At 35.9% G+C, this 17,519-nt stretch overlaps 1 protein-coding gene across 3 annotated transcripts in view; it reads left to right on the top strand.

The window, feature by feature from the left end:
* The window catches only part of Ano3 (anoctamin 3), a 232,220-nt gene extending 219,988 nt beyond the window's left edge, over positions 1-12,232 (top strand). For all 3 annotated transcript variants that reach the window (XM_005364062.3, XM_005364063.3, XM_026787772.1), the window contains 6 exons: positions 585-718; positions 1,837-1,989; positions 2,421-2,568; positions 6,077-6,157; positions 6,315-6,420; positions 9,239-12,232. In XM_005364062.3, the coding sequence (XP_005364119.1) occupies positions 585-718; positions 1,837-1,989; positions 2,421-2,568; positions 6,077-6,157; positions 6,315-6,420; positions 9,239-9,421 (805 nt within the window). In that variant the 3' untranslated portion in view covers positions 9,422-12,232. The remainder of the gene's footprint in view (positions 1-584; positions 719-1,836; positions 1,990-2,420; positions 2,569-6,076; positions 6,158-6,314; positions 6,421-9,238) is intronic.
* Positions 12,233-17,519: the final 5,287 nt, after the last annotated feature.

Genomic DNA, 17,519 nt, shown 5'->3' with positions numbered 1-17,519 from the left:
AGGGGTACACCCACATTCTGAGACAATGGGGATGTTCTTTCGGGAATTCACCAAGGCCAGCTGGCCTGAGTCTGAAAAAGCATGGGATAAAACCGGAGTTGCTGAACATAGCGGACAATGAGGACTACTGTGTTCAAACTTTTCATGTGTTTATAAACTCAAAGAAGTTAAGTGGCAGGATGAAGGACTCAGGCCTAAAGACAACAGGAAACGGGAGTTTTTACAGGGAGAGGTAGGAGAAATGAATTTAGCTTAGTCAGTACCAAGGAATGGCTCAGTTTATTGGCAATGAAGTAGTATATAGATGTTTGGAGAACTTTAAAGAGTTCTAGAATGATAGGGTCTAGTAACATTCACTAAATCTTTGGTAGTTTGACTTTATAATTTAAAGATTTAAAACTTTGTAGAGTTTAGATGTACTTTGTTTACACTCATTGAAAAATTAATACGACTGACTTTCACTTCCAAGAATACTTGCTATAACAATAGATTATTTGAAATTTGTTATTTCTTAGTAAATATACACATTTTCCACAGATGCTTTAATAACAGTTCACATACCCTTGGTCTGCTCCCTGACGCAGGTTAATCCAAAACTGGTGGTCACGGCATAAAATCAAGCGGGGAATACAGGATGCTTCTATACCACAATGGGAAAATGACTGGAATCTTCAGCCCATGAATATTCATGGACTGATGGACGAGTACTTAGAAATGGGTAAGGAGAGGCTTTTCTGCAGGGCCATGTGGCCTCGTTAATATTGCTTTGTCAGTTAACATGACCTTTGGTTTAAGGAAAAAATGGCAATAATAACAGTACTCTCCTTTCGCACTGATCATTCTGAAACACAAGTGAACCGTATCCTAAAAAAAAAAAAAAAAAAAAAAAAATCAGAGGTCCGAAGCACCCCCTGTGCACTCGCACAGACATTACAGTCGAGAAACCGTGCTATTTCGTTAAAACAAGGTTGTTCACACAATGAAGCCTCTAGTTTTTAAGCGGTATTCTTTTTGAGATACAGTCTCCCTGTGTACTTAATACTGATCTTGAACTTGATGAATAACTCAGGCAGGCCTTGACCTCAGAATCCTCCTGTCTTAGTATCCCCAGTGATAGAATTATAGGCATGCATCACCACACCAGGTGGTTGAGCAAAGATTTTAGTGAAAAATAAAAAAGCTAGATCAACTTTTCATAAAGAAAAATAGTATTTTCTCAAAGAAAGTCACAGTTCTAAAATAACATTTTTATTAATTATTTAATATTTTCATACAATATATTTTTGCCATATTCACTCCACAAACTCTTTCCAAATCCATTCTTTTCACATTCTAGAATCCAGTCTGAATTTCTGAAAGAATGTTGTTAATTTATATTAAGAAAACATGGATTCCCAGTCCAGTTGTTGACATATTTTCTGATCTTCAAAAAGAGAAGACAGGGTAGTAGATCCTTCGTGTCCCCGCCAGAGCCTTCAGGAAAATATGTGTCTTTGCCTGTATTTTTGATATTTTTCCTCCCCTCTCACTCTTTTCCTCTTTAGCTTACTCCCTTTCTGTTTAATTCCTTTGCCATTCTTCTCATATTATATGTGGGCAGGAGGGGGAAAGTGGATGCTAACTATAGCCTTATATAGATAGAGTACAAGTTTTTAACGTTCTCTAGACTTTAACAAGTTTGCCTAACACATAAGAACAAAAGTTTCTTCAACTATAAAAATACTGGGCAGAGGTATTCTTAAAGGTAATTCATCTAATGCTCCTAAGTGGCACAGTGAGGTACCCAGTAGATTTTACTGTGCATATTCATAACTCCCTAATGTTTCGGTCTTGCAGTTTTGCAATTTGGTTTTACCACCATCTTTGTTGCTGCTTTTCCTCTGGCCCCTCTTTTGGCTTTGTTAAACAATATCATAGAAATCAGATTGGACGCATATAAATTTGTGACCCAGTGGAGGAGGCCTCTGCCAGCCCGAGCAACTGACATAGGTAAGACTCAATTATCCCCCATTTGAAATCGTGTGTGCAATATTTCTAATATGTGGAGAGTGTGTGGACTACAGTTTAAAGAAAAATGTAACAAGGGGCTGGAGAGATGACTCATCTGTTCAGAGAGCAATTCTTGTTGTTACCAAGGACCAGAGTTCAGTTCTAATCATGAGCACTGGGTGGCTCACAGGGCAATCAGATGCTCTCTTCTGCTCTCTGCAGGTACCCAAGTGTGTGAGCACACATACACAATCAGTAATACAATATGACAGTTTCATGTTAAAAATAATTGGTGTACAGAAATGTGGCTCAATATAAAACTGGAAACAGAATATTCTTTCCAAAATAAAATAAATCAGAGTTGTTTTTTTTTTTGTTTTGTTTTATCTTGTTCACTTTTATTCACCACCTTTATTTTTTTCTCCTACCAGGTATCTGGCTTGGAATTCTTGAGGGAATTGGCATATTGGCTGTGATCACCAATGCATTTGTAATTGCTATTACATCTGACTACATCCCACGTTTTGTCTATGAATACAAATATGGCCCTTGTGCAAATCACGTAAAGCAGAATGAGAAGTAAGGTCAAAATTTATATATTTTTTCCCAATCTATTTTATAGTCACAATTAAAAGGAGAACTTACCAGAAAGTTTTGTTCTCTGACCATTAAAAAGTAATGTTTCCGGTTCTTTTGTTTATAATGTGTCTATTAGATGAAAGCAAATGGGCCTAAGAACAAAATGTGCTTTCTACAGCAGCTAATTTTAGAGTCTGTTTTTACTTGAAACCATGTCAAAGTGCTAAGAACATTCTAATACTTCTAGAAAGATTGAGTTCTAAAGCCTGAATAGACTCTTCCGATTCAAACCGGACAAAGCAGTGCTGTTGCTATGCAGATAGGAAAGTGAAACCCATAAAAAGGGGAACAAAGACAGACAAAAGTGAGAAACAGAACCTGCAAAGTCTGTCATCTTATTGCCTAGACATTTTCAGGAAGCATATAGAGCCAGGCATCTGGCTGATGCAGAATCGCCTCCCTTTGTGTGGTTAGTACGTGTTTTTCATTTAAAACTGAAATACATGCTTCAAATACGGTAGCTTAGCAACCTCTACAGTATTTACCCTTTTTATTCGGTTTAATTTGATTGTTGACATTTTAATTCAAACATTTCATTCAAACCAGGAGGGAGGCTGTTTAGCCCACTGTGCAATGCTTAGCAAAACATGTGGTCTCTAACCAGTTGATTCAATGACAGCTATCTTAATCTATGTATTCTACTAACAGTAGGCATCTCTAGACTTTGCCTGCTGTCCCCTGGGGAAAAATATAGCTGGATATAGAACCACTTTAGGCAATATTTATTATTTCAAAATGTTCCTTTTCAGAAGATGTTTAGGGTACAATTCACTTGAGAATTGACTGTAGAGACCTGGGGCACCTTAAAAAGCTTTGTACATGAATATCAGAATTCTGTACGAAAAAGCAGAAGAGTGAGAGCTGCAATAGGTGTGGATAAAGATTATCCACAACAGATGAAGCATTGCTTTAGGGTGGCCTTAACTCTTAACTGACTGCTAGCAAGCTGAGCACCGGGAAAGCCCTTGAACACAAGGGTCTCTTGTTTTGTGAAGGAGTGGTAATAGAAGCATTGTACTATTGATTTTTTGAACAGGTCTTGAGTCCTTAAGAGATTTAAAGGGATTCAATGTCATATACCTTAAATTTAAATTCTAACTTTGTCATTTCTAGTATGTACATCATCTTTATGACATGGTTGATTCCTAATAATCTGTATGATTAGGAAATGGTGTCTGAGAATGCACTCAATGTAAATATAAGGTTGTTTGAATATCAATAGTGAAAAACAAAAATGCCACCTTTTGTTAATGCAAAATTATCTAGGAGCAGATTTTAAGAATTTGAAAAGTCTAATTCAATCACTTCTCAATCTTTTGACTAAGATCAAGTGTGGAATACACAGAATTGCTGTCTGGAATGACTTTCTGGTAATTCTATTGCCACCTAGTGGTGGCGGAAAACTCTACCGCGTTTACGTTTCAGAACCTGCCTGTCGTTTGGACAGCACCTGGCATTTCCACATTCAGTGAGCAATTTCAGGTGCAGACCAAATTCAGGCAAAATGACACAGTTTTTCTCTGATTTGAACATTATATATCAAGGGGGACACTTGATTACTTAATAATCGGCTAAGCATACTAGCAATGAAATTGAGAAAAATCTACTCAAATTAGAAATTTTCAGAGCAAGTTATGAAGAGACAGACAGATAAACAGACAGACAGACAGACAGTAGTGGATAAAACAAAATTGAAAGGAAATATTTGACCAATGATACAAGATATAGAATGGACAAGGAATACACTTGCTATTGTTGCATTGTGACTAATGTTTCGAATGTAAGAATGTAATAGACACATACTTGAATCCAGATTTTAAAAATCATCTTTCCTAGTAGAGTATTTCTCAACATGTGGTCTGCAAGAATCCCTCACGGTCTATAACTTTAACGCTCTATTAAAAATATTTATTTTTCTACTTATAACAGCATTATATCATATTATTATATGTTGTTTATTGATTTATTGTGTGCATGGGGTTGCCTTGTGAAGGTTAGAAGACATGTTACGTTATTTTCCTTCTAACACATGGGTCCCAGGGATAGAACTCAGGTCCTCAGAACTGGCAGCAAGCAGGTTTCCCTGCTAAACCATCTCGCCAGACCACATTAACACTATGTTCACAGTAACACTGAGACTTTATTCACCCTTCAACTTTTTGCATTTAGATTTATGGTGCAACAACAATTGTGCCTAAACATCTGCATGGATCTATGTAACTCTGACTATTGGCAGCAAATGCCATGGTTACTGCCATGTAATCACCTTCAAAATTACAAAGAGAAAAGCAAACTGTCCTTCACAAAGCATTAATAATTATTATTTTACAAAATCTGCAACTTTCAATCTCCTGTGTAGAAAGTGTCACACTTTTCTACTTACCAAAGAATGGCGTAGGTCTCCAAGAAAAAATACTGTGTAATTCTTGGAGTTGAAAGACAAAAGTCAGTCCCAACAATAAATAATAATAACAAAACTATGTTTTTTCAGACTCTGGAATCTACCCTTTTAAGATGTAAAATTTAAAAAAAAATCACCTGACACTTTTAATTATTTTATTGTCTATATGCAATGTTCATGGTGTTGGTAATATAAGAACATTTTAATAGAAATATGCAACATATTTAGAGTGTATTCCCTTCATTGCCACATATACTAGTTCCCCTCTCAATAATCCCCACTCTCGAGCTAGACAGTTGGACTTCTGTTTTTATGTCACAGTTACATACATAATTTTATGGGTCTGCCTAAAATCTAGAAAACACACCTGAGAGAAAGCACGCAAGTTTTGTCTTTCTGGCACAGACTCAGTCTCTCAATGTGATCCTTTCTTTCTTTTCCTTTCTTTTCTTTTTTCTTTTATTTTTTGAACTGGCCTTTTTCTGTGTACCCCTGGATATTATGGGACATGATCTGTATGTAGTCCAGGTTAGCCTTGAACTCAGAGATCTTAGTGTCACTCCCTCCTGACTGCTAGAATTAAAGGCATGCACTACCCCTGGCTAATGACATCTTTCTAGATGAATTAAAACAATTTCATTATGTATAAATACCCATTTTGCTCACAGTTGAGTATCGAGCACTAAAAAATTTTATAACAAAGTATAGGTGCACAATAAATATATTAAGTAAATGGATAATAAATAAGACTAGCTTATAATCAGCCAGTCATGTTGCCTGTGTTTGTTTGCAAGGGACAGAGTTTAAATGCACAAGTGGCAGGATGATTCAAAACCACTTTTAAGAAGTAAACTAAGAAAAAGAAAGCAATAGAAAAAATATTGAGAAGAAATAACAGAACAAGAATACACGAGACAGAAATTAGAACACTGAAGACTTAAAATAGAAGGAATAAATGGCATTTATTCAATCCTGTCACTTATAAAGAAGAAATTATTGCAGAAAGAAATTAATTGTGACTCATGTAGCCCTGTTGTTTTCTCCTAGTTGCCTAAAGGGATATGTCAACAATAGCTTATCCTTCTTTGACCTGAGTGAACTTGGTATGGGAAAATCTGGTTACTGCAGGTAACTTACCTACATATATTTATCTTTCCTGTTTGCTTTTGCCATGTCATCTCTTCCTTTCTACATGTAAAACAGATCATTTAAACTATAATTTTGGAGTTCAGGTAATGAAGAACGTTTTGCTATCATTCACGCTTTCCGTTTTTGTGGATTGCAGGTACCGAGACTATAGAGGCCCGCCTTGGAGCTCCAAACCCTATGAGTTCACGCTGCAATACTGGCACATCCTAGCTGCTCGACTGGCCTTCATTATCGTGTTTGAGGTTAGTCACAGGAGAGGTGACTGTGGATAACAGCTTTGCTGATGGATATGTCAGTCTGATGTCAAGTCTTCACTGACTTCTGAGAAACAACGTTGGTTGGCCTGGGAAAAGTCTCAGATATGGTAAACCAATTATAAAGAGCTCAAAAAAAAAATCAGGGAGAAAGATACTATATCGTAAAAAATTTGAGGCTTTTGGTTTTAAACTCCTAGTGACTGACTATGCTGAAAGAGATGGGGTGAGTTTCATGAGCTGGTAAATGAATCCAAATCTACCCATAAGGATAGAACACTTGATATTTCTGAATAATTAACTCAAAATATAATGAATCATGCATATATTTGTTTAAAATGCATTGGCTGATTTCATGTTTTGCCCAAAACTTTTATTAAAAGTGATTGGAGTTTATCATGATAGTATTGAATTGTAATCCTCTGAGGTAATTTTGAAGGAAATGGATATAGTATTATCATCTTATTTCATAAGTCATGATACAGTGAAGAATTTAGCACTGAGGTGTATTAAACACCTCCTCTGAGATATCACCGAGTCAATGAAAAACTTTATATGTTTTCTATGACCAAAAAAGAGATCCATATTTAAAATTTTTGGAACAAAGGTTTTGAATTGTTTGTTTGTTTTTTGAAAAACTGTCTCATGTATTCCAAACTGGTTTCAAACTTGCTATTTAGCCAGAGTTTGTCTCAAACACCTAATCCCCCTGTCTGTGTCTCCCAAGAACTAAAATTACAGGCATGAACCAACACTCCTGATTCCTATGAATCTTGGGGTAGAACCCAGGGCTTTGTGAATGCTAGACAAACATTCTACCCACTAAATGTTGAAAATGTTTTTTAAAAACATTTATTCATTCTAAGTGCTTTCCAAATATAAATTAAAAGTTTATAATGAAATATCTGAAAATGAAATGTTTACTGCTAAAGGTCGTAGCCAGGACTAAAATTCTCTGATTTAATGACTCTGAGAGTCAATAAAAATATCCTCCTGGATGAAACTTTCTACTTCATTGCAGATAATATGAGTTAACTCATATTTGCAATCCAAACTTTCAATGAGATGTCTCTTATATCTCATTTAAAAAGATACACATTCTTTATTTTCCTCAGAAGTCAAGCAAACAAAGTTAATCAGACACATCGATTCAGAGTGACCAATCATGGGTCCTGGTGAGACCCTCCACATTTTCCTTTCCTCATTCCCCATTACTGATCCCATAACCCCCAATCAACCTCTGTAAATTCCTCACACTTGTTAATTCTTTAAGAGTTGTTGCTTGTCTATGTTTAAAAATATAGTATCATTTTGGATGCTCTATTTTTCAAATAACTTCAATAATTTTGTACCTTAAAGCTTTTTGTATCTTCCTTATTTTACTTTGAACCCGGAAAGAATTATTAATGAGCACGACTCGTGTTTAGAACACATCTGCTAAACCTGACCTGTAATCAGAAAGCACAATGAAATATTTATTGTCATATATTAGACGTTACTAAATCATGGCATATATTTTTATTTTTATTCCAATAATTATGAAGAATAGTATTGCATTTTTTAATCATGATATTTTTTAATGATCAGGAAAGAAAGTCCCAATTGTGTGAGGGAAAATATGTATTGCTTTATTACTATCTATTTTGGAATGCAGTTTCTTGGGACTCATAAGCAAGTACAGCTAAAAGTACAACAAATTCTTCCTTTTCTCATAAATAGGTATTGTCCACTAAAAACCCTTTACATAGAAGTATTGTTTTTACAGGCTATACTAACCCTGCAAATAACACATTGTTCCTTCTCTTTTCTGAGAAATGGAAACACCTATCCTTCTCATAGGATACGTATGATAGTAGGAAGTGCTATTTGAGCAGAACTCACACTGTGCCAAGCACTCTTTTAAGCTCTTCAAGTGTGTGTATACTTTATTCATTTAAGAGGTAGTATTGTCATCACTGTCATAGACACAGGATGTAGATGATTTGAGCAAGGGTCAACATTTACTGAGTGTTAGTAGAATAAAGGCTTAATTGGTCTCATTCAAATTCTGAGCCTTTACTTACAGGTATAGTTACATCTTACTTGTTCAAGTCTAACACTAATGCCTGGTGTGGTGGTAAACATCATTAGTCCTAGCACATGTGGACAGAGGCAGGTGGATTTCTATCAGTTGGTCTACAAAGAAAGTCCTAAGCCAGGATGTCAAGAATAAATAGCAAAAATTATTTCACAAAACAAACTAACAAAAAATAGCAAACTCCTAAAGTTTACGGTTTATTTTCAAAACATAAATAACACTAATCTTACCAGAATTATTTAACACAGATCAAATATTTCATAGTAGTTATACTGATAGTCAATTTATAGAATGGATTTTAAAAGAAATAAATTCATTGCTGTTGAATATAATCAGTTGCTCACAGGTTTATGGAGCATGTATTTTGATCTGTTGAAAATACATTTTTACTAAAATAACCTTTCATATTTGTGTCTCTTAATGTGTATTACAGTACTATTAAATAGCATGTAAGAATTTTGAACAAAAGAATTTAAGATGCTTTTTTATGAAGTGATATCATTATATAGCATTAAAAAGAGGAAACAATTCTTGGTGTCCAATATTCTACAGTGGCAATCAGTAATGTTTGTGTTCTTCATATAACTGTTGAAAGCAATATTCTAAATGCTGCATATTAAGTTTGGATGTTCAATTTGAAAACAAATGCATCATTTTGTTCATGTCTTTTCTGTTTTACAATGAGTGTTTTGGAACCTTTGAAAACATAGTTTTACTCTTAACTTACAGCACCTCGTTTTTGGGATTAAGTCATTCATTGCATACCTGATTCCAGATATACCAAAGGGCCTTCGTGAGCGCATACGGCGAGAGAAATACTTAGTCCAAGAAATGATGTATGAGGCTGAGCTGGAACATTTGCAGCAACAGCGGAGAAAAAGTGGACAGCCTATTCACCATGAATGGCCTTAGACTGTGCCTGTAGCCCAAAAGGGGAGGTACCATTAGTGTGGGAATGGGACCCTTGGAGCGTAGATGGCATCCAAGAGGAAGGCATACTTGGCAAAACTACATGTATAAATTATTACTTGGAATTACATCACGGCAGCCTCTGGGATTTGGAATGCTCAGACTTCTAAGGAAAGAAACACGTGTGACCTCCAAAGGGATGCAATTGAAATGGCAGAGAGCCAGGCTCTGATGCTCAGAGCAAGCCCTCAGGGGAGTTCTGGGTTTCCAGTCCACCCAGTTCAATCAGCTGCAGAGCAAATAGGAAATGTGGTGGCGAAATTTCCAGAGGCAGATTTCCACGTAAATGTTAACAAACTGGTCATACTAATCAGATTCTAGGATGGTCACTTGAGTTCATATACTCACAAGAAGTGAATGAGATCAGAACTCCATGTCCCTTCAGCTCACAGGCTAGTGGAGTCGGTTCTGTGCACTAGCCTTGAGATAATGGGTTATGCACATGGCATTTGTGCTGCTTTGTGTTGACTATGCACTTAACAGTTGAACATCACCATAGTACTCAAACAAAAATAAATCCAAAACCTAAGAACACCATTGGAGTAATTCTATTATATTGGCTGTGTTTAAGTTTGCTTTATCACTCAGAGCCAAGTGCACTGCCCATTTTTTATTAATGAATGCCAATTGATCCACTTTAAATATTTGAATACCTATTCTTCTATCATTTAGACATGATTAGTTTGTACTTTCCTGAAGAAGTCTATCTTACATTCTATTCCATGTGCCCCTCGCTGAATTATTACACATCTCACAGAACATCATGTTGAAACTGTGTAAATATGTCCCTGTCCCTTCAGTGTTTGCACTTTTGCATTGTGTAACGCAAGTTCCAGCTTATGGAGCTCTACGACCAGTTACGCAGGATGCTACTGTAATCTGTTCATTCAGGAAATCCAAAGCCAAATGTTCTGCAGCACTTATGCTTCTTCTATAGTGTGCACTATCAATTATGAGCTAGTGAAATAATGCATGCATGTAGTGTATTATTTGCATAAAATACCTTTCTGAGTTTCACTTTTTAATCATGAAATGGAAGTTTCTGGGTTTTGTTTTGTTTTTGATGATCTGATTTTATTTAATTTCAAAACTCTCTAGAAACAAAGTCGAATTAATTGTGAAGATCATAATTTAATTTATTGTAGAATCCTTATTTGAATGTCAATTTTGTCTACACATTGATGGAGTACAAATGAAGGGGTATTCAATTAAAAGAAGTTCAGAGGAGGTATAAATTACGAGGGTAGAATAGAAGGAAAGGTAAGGGGTGAAGTAGATGGATTTGTGATTAAAAATAATCAATACACTTTCCCTTGAAAAACAAGATGGTGCAAGCTTTTATCTCTTGAGAATAATGTGGGAAATCACACAGAAAACACACATATACACATACACAGAAAGAGAGCATGATTTTTTCAGTTTGGTTTTGTCCAATTGAGCCACACACAGAAATATTAACAAAATTCAAAATATTGAATTAGGCACACTCAAAACTAAAACACTTTACACATATTATTGAATCGCTATAAGGAAATTAGTTTTAGTTACTGGAGGTGTGCTGTCCTAATTCTAAGACTCAAAAAAGCTTTGTTGTCTTGATTATGGTTGTTTTAGTTTCTACCAAGGTTATTCACTTTTCTACTTTTCCTATAATTCTGGGTCAGGTATATGCCCTGGGACTCTAATATGTGAGAATAGAGCTCAGTGGTAGTGTGTGTCTAGCATGCACAAGGCAACATAGACTCAACTCTTAGCACTTATAAAGAAAGAAAGAAAGAAAGAAAGAAAGAAAGAAAGAAAGAAAGAAAGAAAGAAAGAATAAATTAGAGATATGTTGTAAATTCCTACACAAATCCTTGCTCCTGGGACTCTTCCATTGCAAATATAATGGTTAATTCTACAAACTTTCTAAAAGAGATTTCAGCCCCTCTATTTCAGATCATTTGTGCTCCCTTTTCTTTATTAATTAAGTATATACACATGCCTGAGCATAATATTTTGTTTACCTAACATTTACATCTTTTCCAAATTAGGGATAGAAGACAGACATATGATTTACAGGAGGACAAACAATAACAGCTCTTTCCTTAAAAGTTCCTTTTCTAGGGTTTTCTACAGTCCATTGGGATTTAAGTCATACTGATTGATATGAACAGAGAATGATATTTTAATAAAAGTTATAGTATATTAATTTAGAAAATGCCTTCCCTGATATTTTTGAAACAGATATGAAAAAAACATAGGACCAAAAAAATTGTCTGAAATGTTTGTTTTGTGAACAGTTGCAGGGCAATCAACCTTGTTTCCATCATAACTGACAGTAAAACGCAGACAGCGCCTCACAGTATGTTAACTTTAGATCACTCTGCTGAAGTAGAGAGAAATGTTTTATACGTGCTTTTCATATGAATATAAATTATTTCTCAAAGATTTATAGCACACACTATTCTCAGGAATCTGTATGATGTGAATGCTGCTCATATATTTTCATATTCTCACTTGTTATCTTTTTATGCTAATAATTAATGGATACGTGCATGAGGTCTGCCTTGACAAGTTGTGCAAGTCATTTTAAGTCTTAACTGTAATAGTTCTCAATCGTCTGAGCCTGTGTAGGCACTTTTAGAAGAGACACTGCTGCCTGGCTGCATGATGAGATTCAACTTGAATGCTAAATGATTCTTGGCACAATATAGTATACAATGGAATGAATAGAATTTTTTCACTCAATAAATTATCATTTTTTAACTATAATCTGCACAGTATAGATTAATCTGCTTGTTCTTTAAATATTAAATTGGCATTTGTTGAATGGGTATGGGCTGGAAAAATTACACATTCTTTGGCCTCTCAAAGCAAAAGTTTCATTATTCTTAGGGAAACTCACCACATTCAGACTATCTCCTGATATTTTCATCTTTAAGTCATTTGCAGTACTGAGGAGATGGCTCAGTGGGACAAGTGTTTGCTGCACAAGCTTGGTGACCTGAGTCTGGATCATCCACAGTTACATAAGAAACCAAGCAAGATATGTCTGTGACCCTAACTCTAGGGAGGCAGAAGGAGGATGATCCCAGAAATCCAGCCAATGCGGTGAGCTCCAGATTTAATGAGAGACCCTTTCATTTTTTTCTCTTTTTTTATTTTATTTATTTTTACTTAAAAATATCCATCTCCTCCCCTCCTTCCATTTTCCTTCCCCTCAGCCCATCTCCCTCCCCCTCCCTCTCCAGTCCAAAGAGCAGTCGGGGTTCCCTGCCCTGTGGGAAGTCCAAGGTCCTCCCCCCTCCATCCAGGGAGAGACCCTTTCTTAAAAGACAAGGTAGAAATCAATAGGAAACCCTAGTCATTGACTTCTGGGCTACACACACAGTCATAAACATATGCATAAAGACACACAAACATACACACACTCTTCACAAAAAGGAATAAGTTTATGCTAGAGGCAGTAGAGAAAATAGATTTGATTAGGTCATATGATGAAGAAGGACGCTGAAAAGATATCCCACACTTGGTCGGAATTGAGAATAATAGAGGGTTGTTTATTTAGGGGTAGGCTCACAGGTAGGCTCACAAATCAATATCCTCTGCTGGAATGGAGAACAGCAACTGAATCCCACAGCTGGAAAAGAGGCCGGATGCCTGCTTTTCATCAGCATAAATAGTATAAAAGGCCACGCCCAAGTGGGCAGGTAACTTAAAGGATCTCTTCCAGCAATATGAGAGTAAATAGGCTTCTGTCACACCCAATCACTTTCTTTCTTCACATACATCCTGCCTTTCCCAATTACTATTAAAATTACCCAGGGCAAATAAATCTTTAAGAAAACATATTTGAAAAGATGGCTCAGAAGATTAGAGCACTTGATGCGCTTGCAGAAAATTACAATTTGGTTCCCAGCACTCACAAGGTGGTGTAAACCATCTATAACTACAATGCCAAGAAATCAGTACCTTACTCAGTTTGGGGGGCATGAGGCACACACGTAGTATGCAAATATACATGCATACAAACCAGGCATATAGTTTGTACTATACACAATAGTACAATAAACACAATAATTAATATTCTTTTAAGGAAGAAAGGCTTTATTTTAGTTTATGGGTCCATGGGTTTAGAGTCCTCATGGCAGCAAAGGCATAGTAGCAAGCAAGATGCTAACTGGTTACATTTTTCATTCATACCCAGGAAGCAGAATGAGGTGACAGCAAACGGGTTGATGATATAAACCTTCAAAGCCCATCCCTAGCAACATACTTTGCTCAACAAGATTCTACCTCCTACAGATTCCACAACCTCCACAAACAGCACTACCAACAGGGGACTAAGTGATCAGACACATGAACCTACGAGAATCATTGCTCATTCAGACCACCAGAACATGCAAGATGGTTGGGACAGTTTGAATGTAATTGACCTATATAATATTATAGGGAGTGACACTACTAGGAGGTGTGGCTTTGTTAGAGTGGGTAGGTCCTTGTTGGAGGAAGCCTGTCACCTGTGGTGGCTTTGAGGTTTCCTATGTTAAGGATATCATCCAATGTCTCCATTGACTTCCTGTTGCTTGCAAGGTGTAGCCCTCTCAGCTCCAGCACCATATCTCCAAATGTGACACCATGGTCCTTGCAATGAAGATAAAGGATTAACCCCTGAACTGTAAGTGAGCCACCCCTTTTTAATCGTTATCCTTGTAAGAGTTGCCATAGTCATGAGGTCTCCTCACAGCAATAAAAACCCTAATACAACTGTTTTAATTGTGTGAACCAAGGAATTGAGGATTTGAACAGTGTTCTGACAATCCATTGTGGAAATGACCAGCACAATCTCCATGGGATGGGATAGGAAATTAGGCACAACAGCAGTGCAAGTCAAGGTAGGAGATTCTTAACCCACAGCCAAGAATTACCAACTTACCCATTTTTTGGATTTAGACTTGATGGTTCAGCTCGAAAATTAGTGCAGCTTACTGAATAACTTAGCTGATACAGCTGCATAGATTAATGGTCAACTAGGAGCAAGTTTAAAAAAAATGTCATCAGATGTGTGTACTCCATTTTTCCCAAATTACATGATCATGATGACTTCCAAACAGTATTCTGGATTTCATATAAAGAGTCAATTAACATCTTGCTAATTTTTATCCCATAAGCACTCTGTTCAAAATGAAGTGTGCCAACATTGCAAAGTCTAAAGGAAGGATTAATTGAGCTTTAGCTTGAATTATTGATCAGCCCAAGTTCCTGATTAAGTTGCTTCAGCATTTCTTGACCTTAAGTGTCAACCCTTCTTAACAGAGGACAGTCAGCATGTAGTTTTTCCTTACGACTTTTTTTAAGAAAGCACGGCACAATTTTAGAGCCTTTGGCCCTGGCTTCTTCTATTCATTTTTCCAGTTTAAATCTCTGCATGTAAAAAATGACAGTATCTTTACATCTCTTTATTTTTGAAAAAGCAAAATTCCTAAATTGCTAGTTGCAAAAGAAAACATAGGAGATATATTAGGAGAAAACTTCTCAGAATTATAATTGTGGTGTGGATAGTCAGCCATACAAATGGGTCTTACGGTCTCTATTCTACTGAACGCTACTAGTTAAAGATCTTAGGCCAAATTCAGTATTTTTTTAAACAAGACACTATTTTTCTTGGTGTCTTTTCTAAGTGAGAAATAAGGGATTCGATGAACAGAAAGGAAAACAAACCCAACTGCAAAGTTTTGGTGGATGCAATGCTCTGGAGATGGTGCGGGCAATGTGGAAATATCTGACCTAGGTAGAAAAGCAAGGATTCTTGACAGCTTCCATTGTGAATGCATCTTTCTTTTTCTTTTGATCCAGATAGCAAACAAGTTCAGTTCATCTTTGAACACTTAAAAACAAATAAGATTCTTTTTTATCCTCTGTATTTGTGTTTGTGTGTGTACGAATTTTAAGGCCCATATAAACAAAACACTACATACTTTATCAAAGCCATTGAAAAGAATAGCCTTGTAGATAGTCTCTTGAAACTTTTTTTTAACATCTCTTAGCAGATAGGTCCATCTTAGTCTCTAAAGCTTACAGAAAGGTTTTCAAAGTAGTAGACCACCTTGCACCCCCTCATAGGAAATATTCCAGAGGCCATTTCAATGCTTTTCATTCTGAATTTATTTTTGAAAGAAATAATTTAAATGATCTTAAATACACATCATTCTCAGAGACTTTCTTTAAAATTAAATAGTATGAAAAAGAGATCAAATTTCAAAGTGTCTCAGAAATTATGAATAAAGCACTGTGTTAAATTTTAGAAATACAAAGGCATCTCATTAAATTTCCCATTGATAAGCATAAGTAGTATCATCATTGTGCATTTTTTCTTCTGTAAGTAAGATTTTTTTTTTGTGGAAACCTGAAACTCCAAGTAATGGTTATATTTCTACTAAGAAGCCACATATTAATAAGTGTAAATCTATTCTGAAGACTTCTGGTAATTCAAACACCAAAAAATATTCTAAAAACCTGAGAAGTACAGTTTTGAGTGTCAGTCACATGTTTGCAAATTTTCACTGACTTGTTGAGTAATTTTAAATTGTAGCATTCAATCTTCCCATGAACTACAAATAAAAACAACCCAACAGTGAGTTTCTACCAATCAAAAGTTACAATTGATTTTTGAAGGCTCTAGTATTTCAATAGGCATCTTTGGTGATAACCAAAGAATTACAGTTTTTTAAAGTGGATTAGGTCACGATGTTTTTAATATTGGGAAAGGGGGTCAAATTCTCATTAAATATACTTTACAATATTTAGATTATAAGCACATGGAATCTGTAAATATACAAATGGACACAGTAAAAATCAATGTACTCTTTTAAGATAATTTATCACTAAAACAGCAGGTGAAGGAAAACTCAATTTTTCTGCTATGTCTTTTTATATATCCTAAGATTATAATACTATCAAAGCATTTCAAAAATACTCACTTTTAAATACTGTCACTTTTAAAAAGTGTCACAGCCTATGGGACTCTTTCTATCCCTACTGCAACACTGTGTTACCCCTTACAGTCACAAATGGCACAATTGCTCAGCTAATGCTGTTTGAATTAAGCAAAAGCAGATCCCACTCTCCTACTGCTGTTTTAAGATTCACCTTTTCTTCAGGGTGAAGTTAACTTAGCTTACGGTATTTGCTCAAAACTGACAATTACAAATACAAGGCTTAATAAACCACCATTTATTTTGTTTTCCATAAAGAACTTATGGCTCTTTATGATGGGGTTGATCTCAATTTTAGGAATGTAAGACTTTTAACAATGTTTTATGAATAACATAAGCTAGTGCTTGGAAATCAGGACATTATTTTTGCTTTGCAATTATGCTTGCCTCATTTGTTCTATTTTTTTCACTGAACCCTAGTAACACATGTACTAAAGGAATATCTTCAAAGAGAAACAATGAAACAACCACTTAAAATGAGCATCACTTTCGTCACACTACACAATGTAATTATTGAATTCTCTGAATGTGCCAGCCACTGGGTTAAGTCCTCATAATAATCCTATTAAATAAAAATAGTTTCTATTCATTTTAATTGGCAAGTAAACTAATATTTTTAAGACTCCCCAAATGGCCAGGATAAATTGAGTCTAAGTTATTTAATTCGGATACCTTATGTCAGCCAACAACCTACACTTTTTGCTCCAAATCTTAACACGGAGCGTGTCAGTCATCTAAATAAGGTTAGTGAGATCAAGTAAAAGGGACAACCTCATTCTCACCAATGTCCACAATGATGCCTAAGAAGCACAAAGCTCAGCATCTAGTTTACCACTCTTCTCGCTTCCAGAAACTCATCACTCACAGCACAATGCGCTGAGACTGCTCTTGACATGCAGGAGCCCCGAGTTCAAACTCATCATTCACAGCACAATGCACTGAGACGTCTCTGGACATGCAGGAGCCCCGAGTTCAAACTCATCACTCACAGCACAATGCACTGAGACGTCTCTGGACATGCAGGAGCCCCAAGTTCAAACTCATCACTCACAGCACAATGCACT

The sequence above is a fragment of the Microtus ochrogaster genome, assembly GCF_000317375.1.
Source record: "Microtus ochrogaster isolate Prairie Vole_2 chromosome 14 unlocalized genomic scaffold, MicOch1.0 chr14_random_1, whole genome shotgun sequence".
In the NCBI taxonomy this organism is placed as follows: domain Eukaryota; kingdom Metazoa; phylum Chordata; class Mammalia; order Rodentia; family Cricetidae; genus Microtus; species Microtus ochrogaster.
The sequence above is the reverse complement of the archived record's forward strand: the minus strand, read 5'-3'. Positions and strand labels throughout refer to the sequence as shown.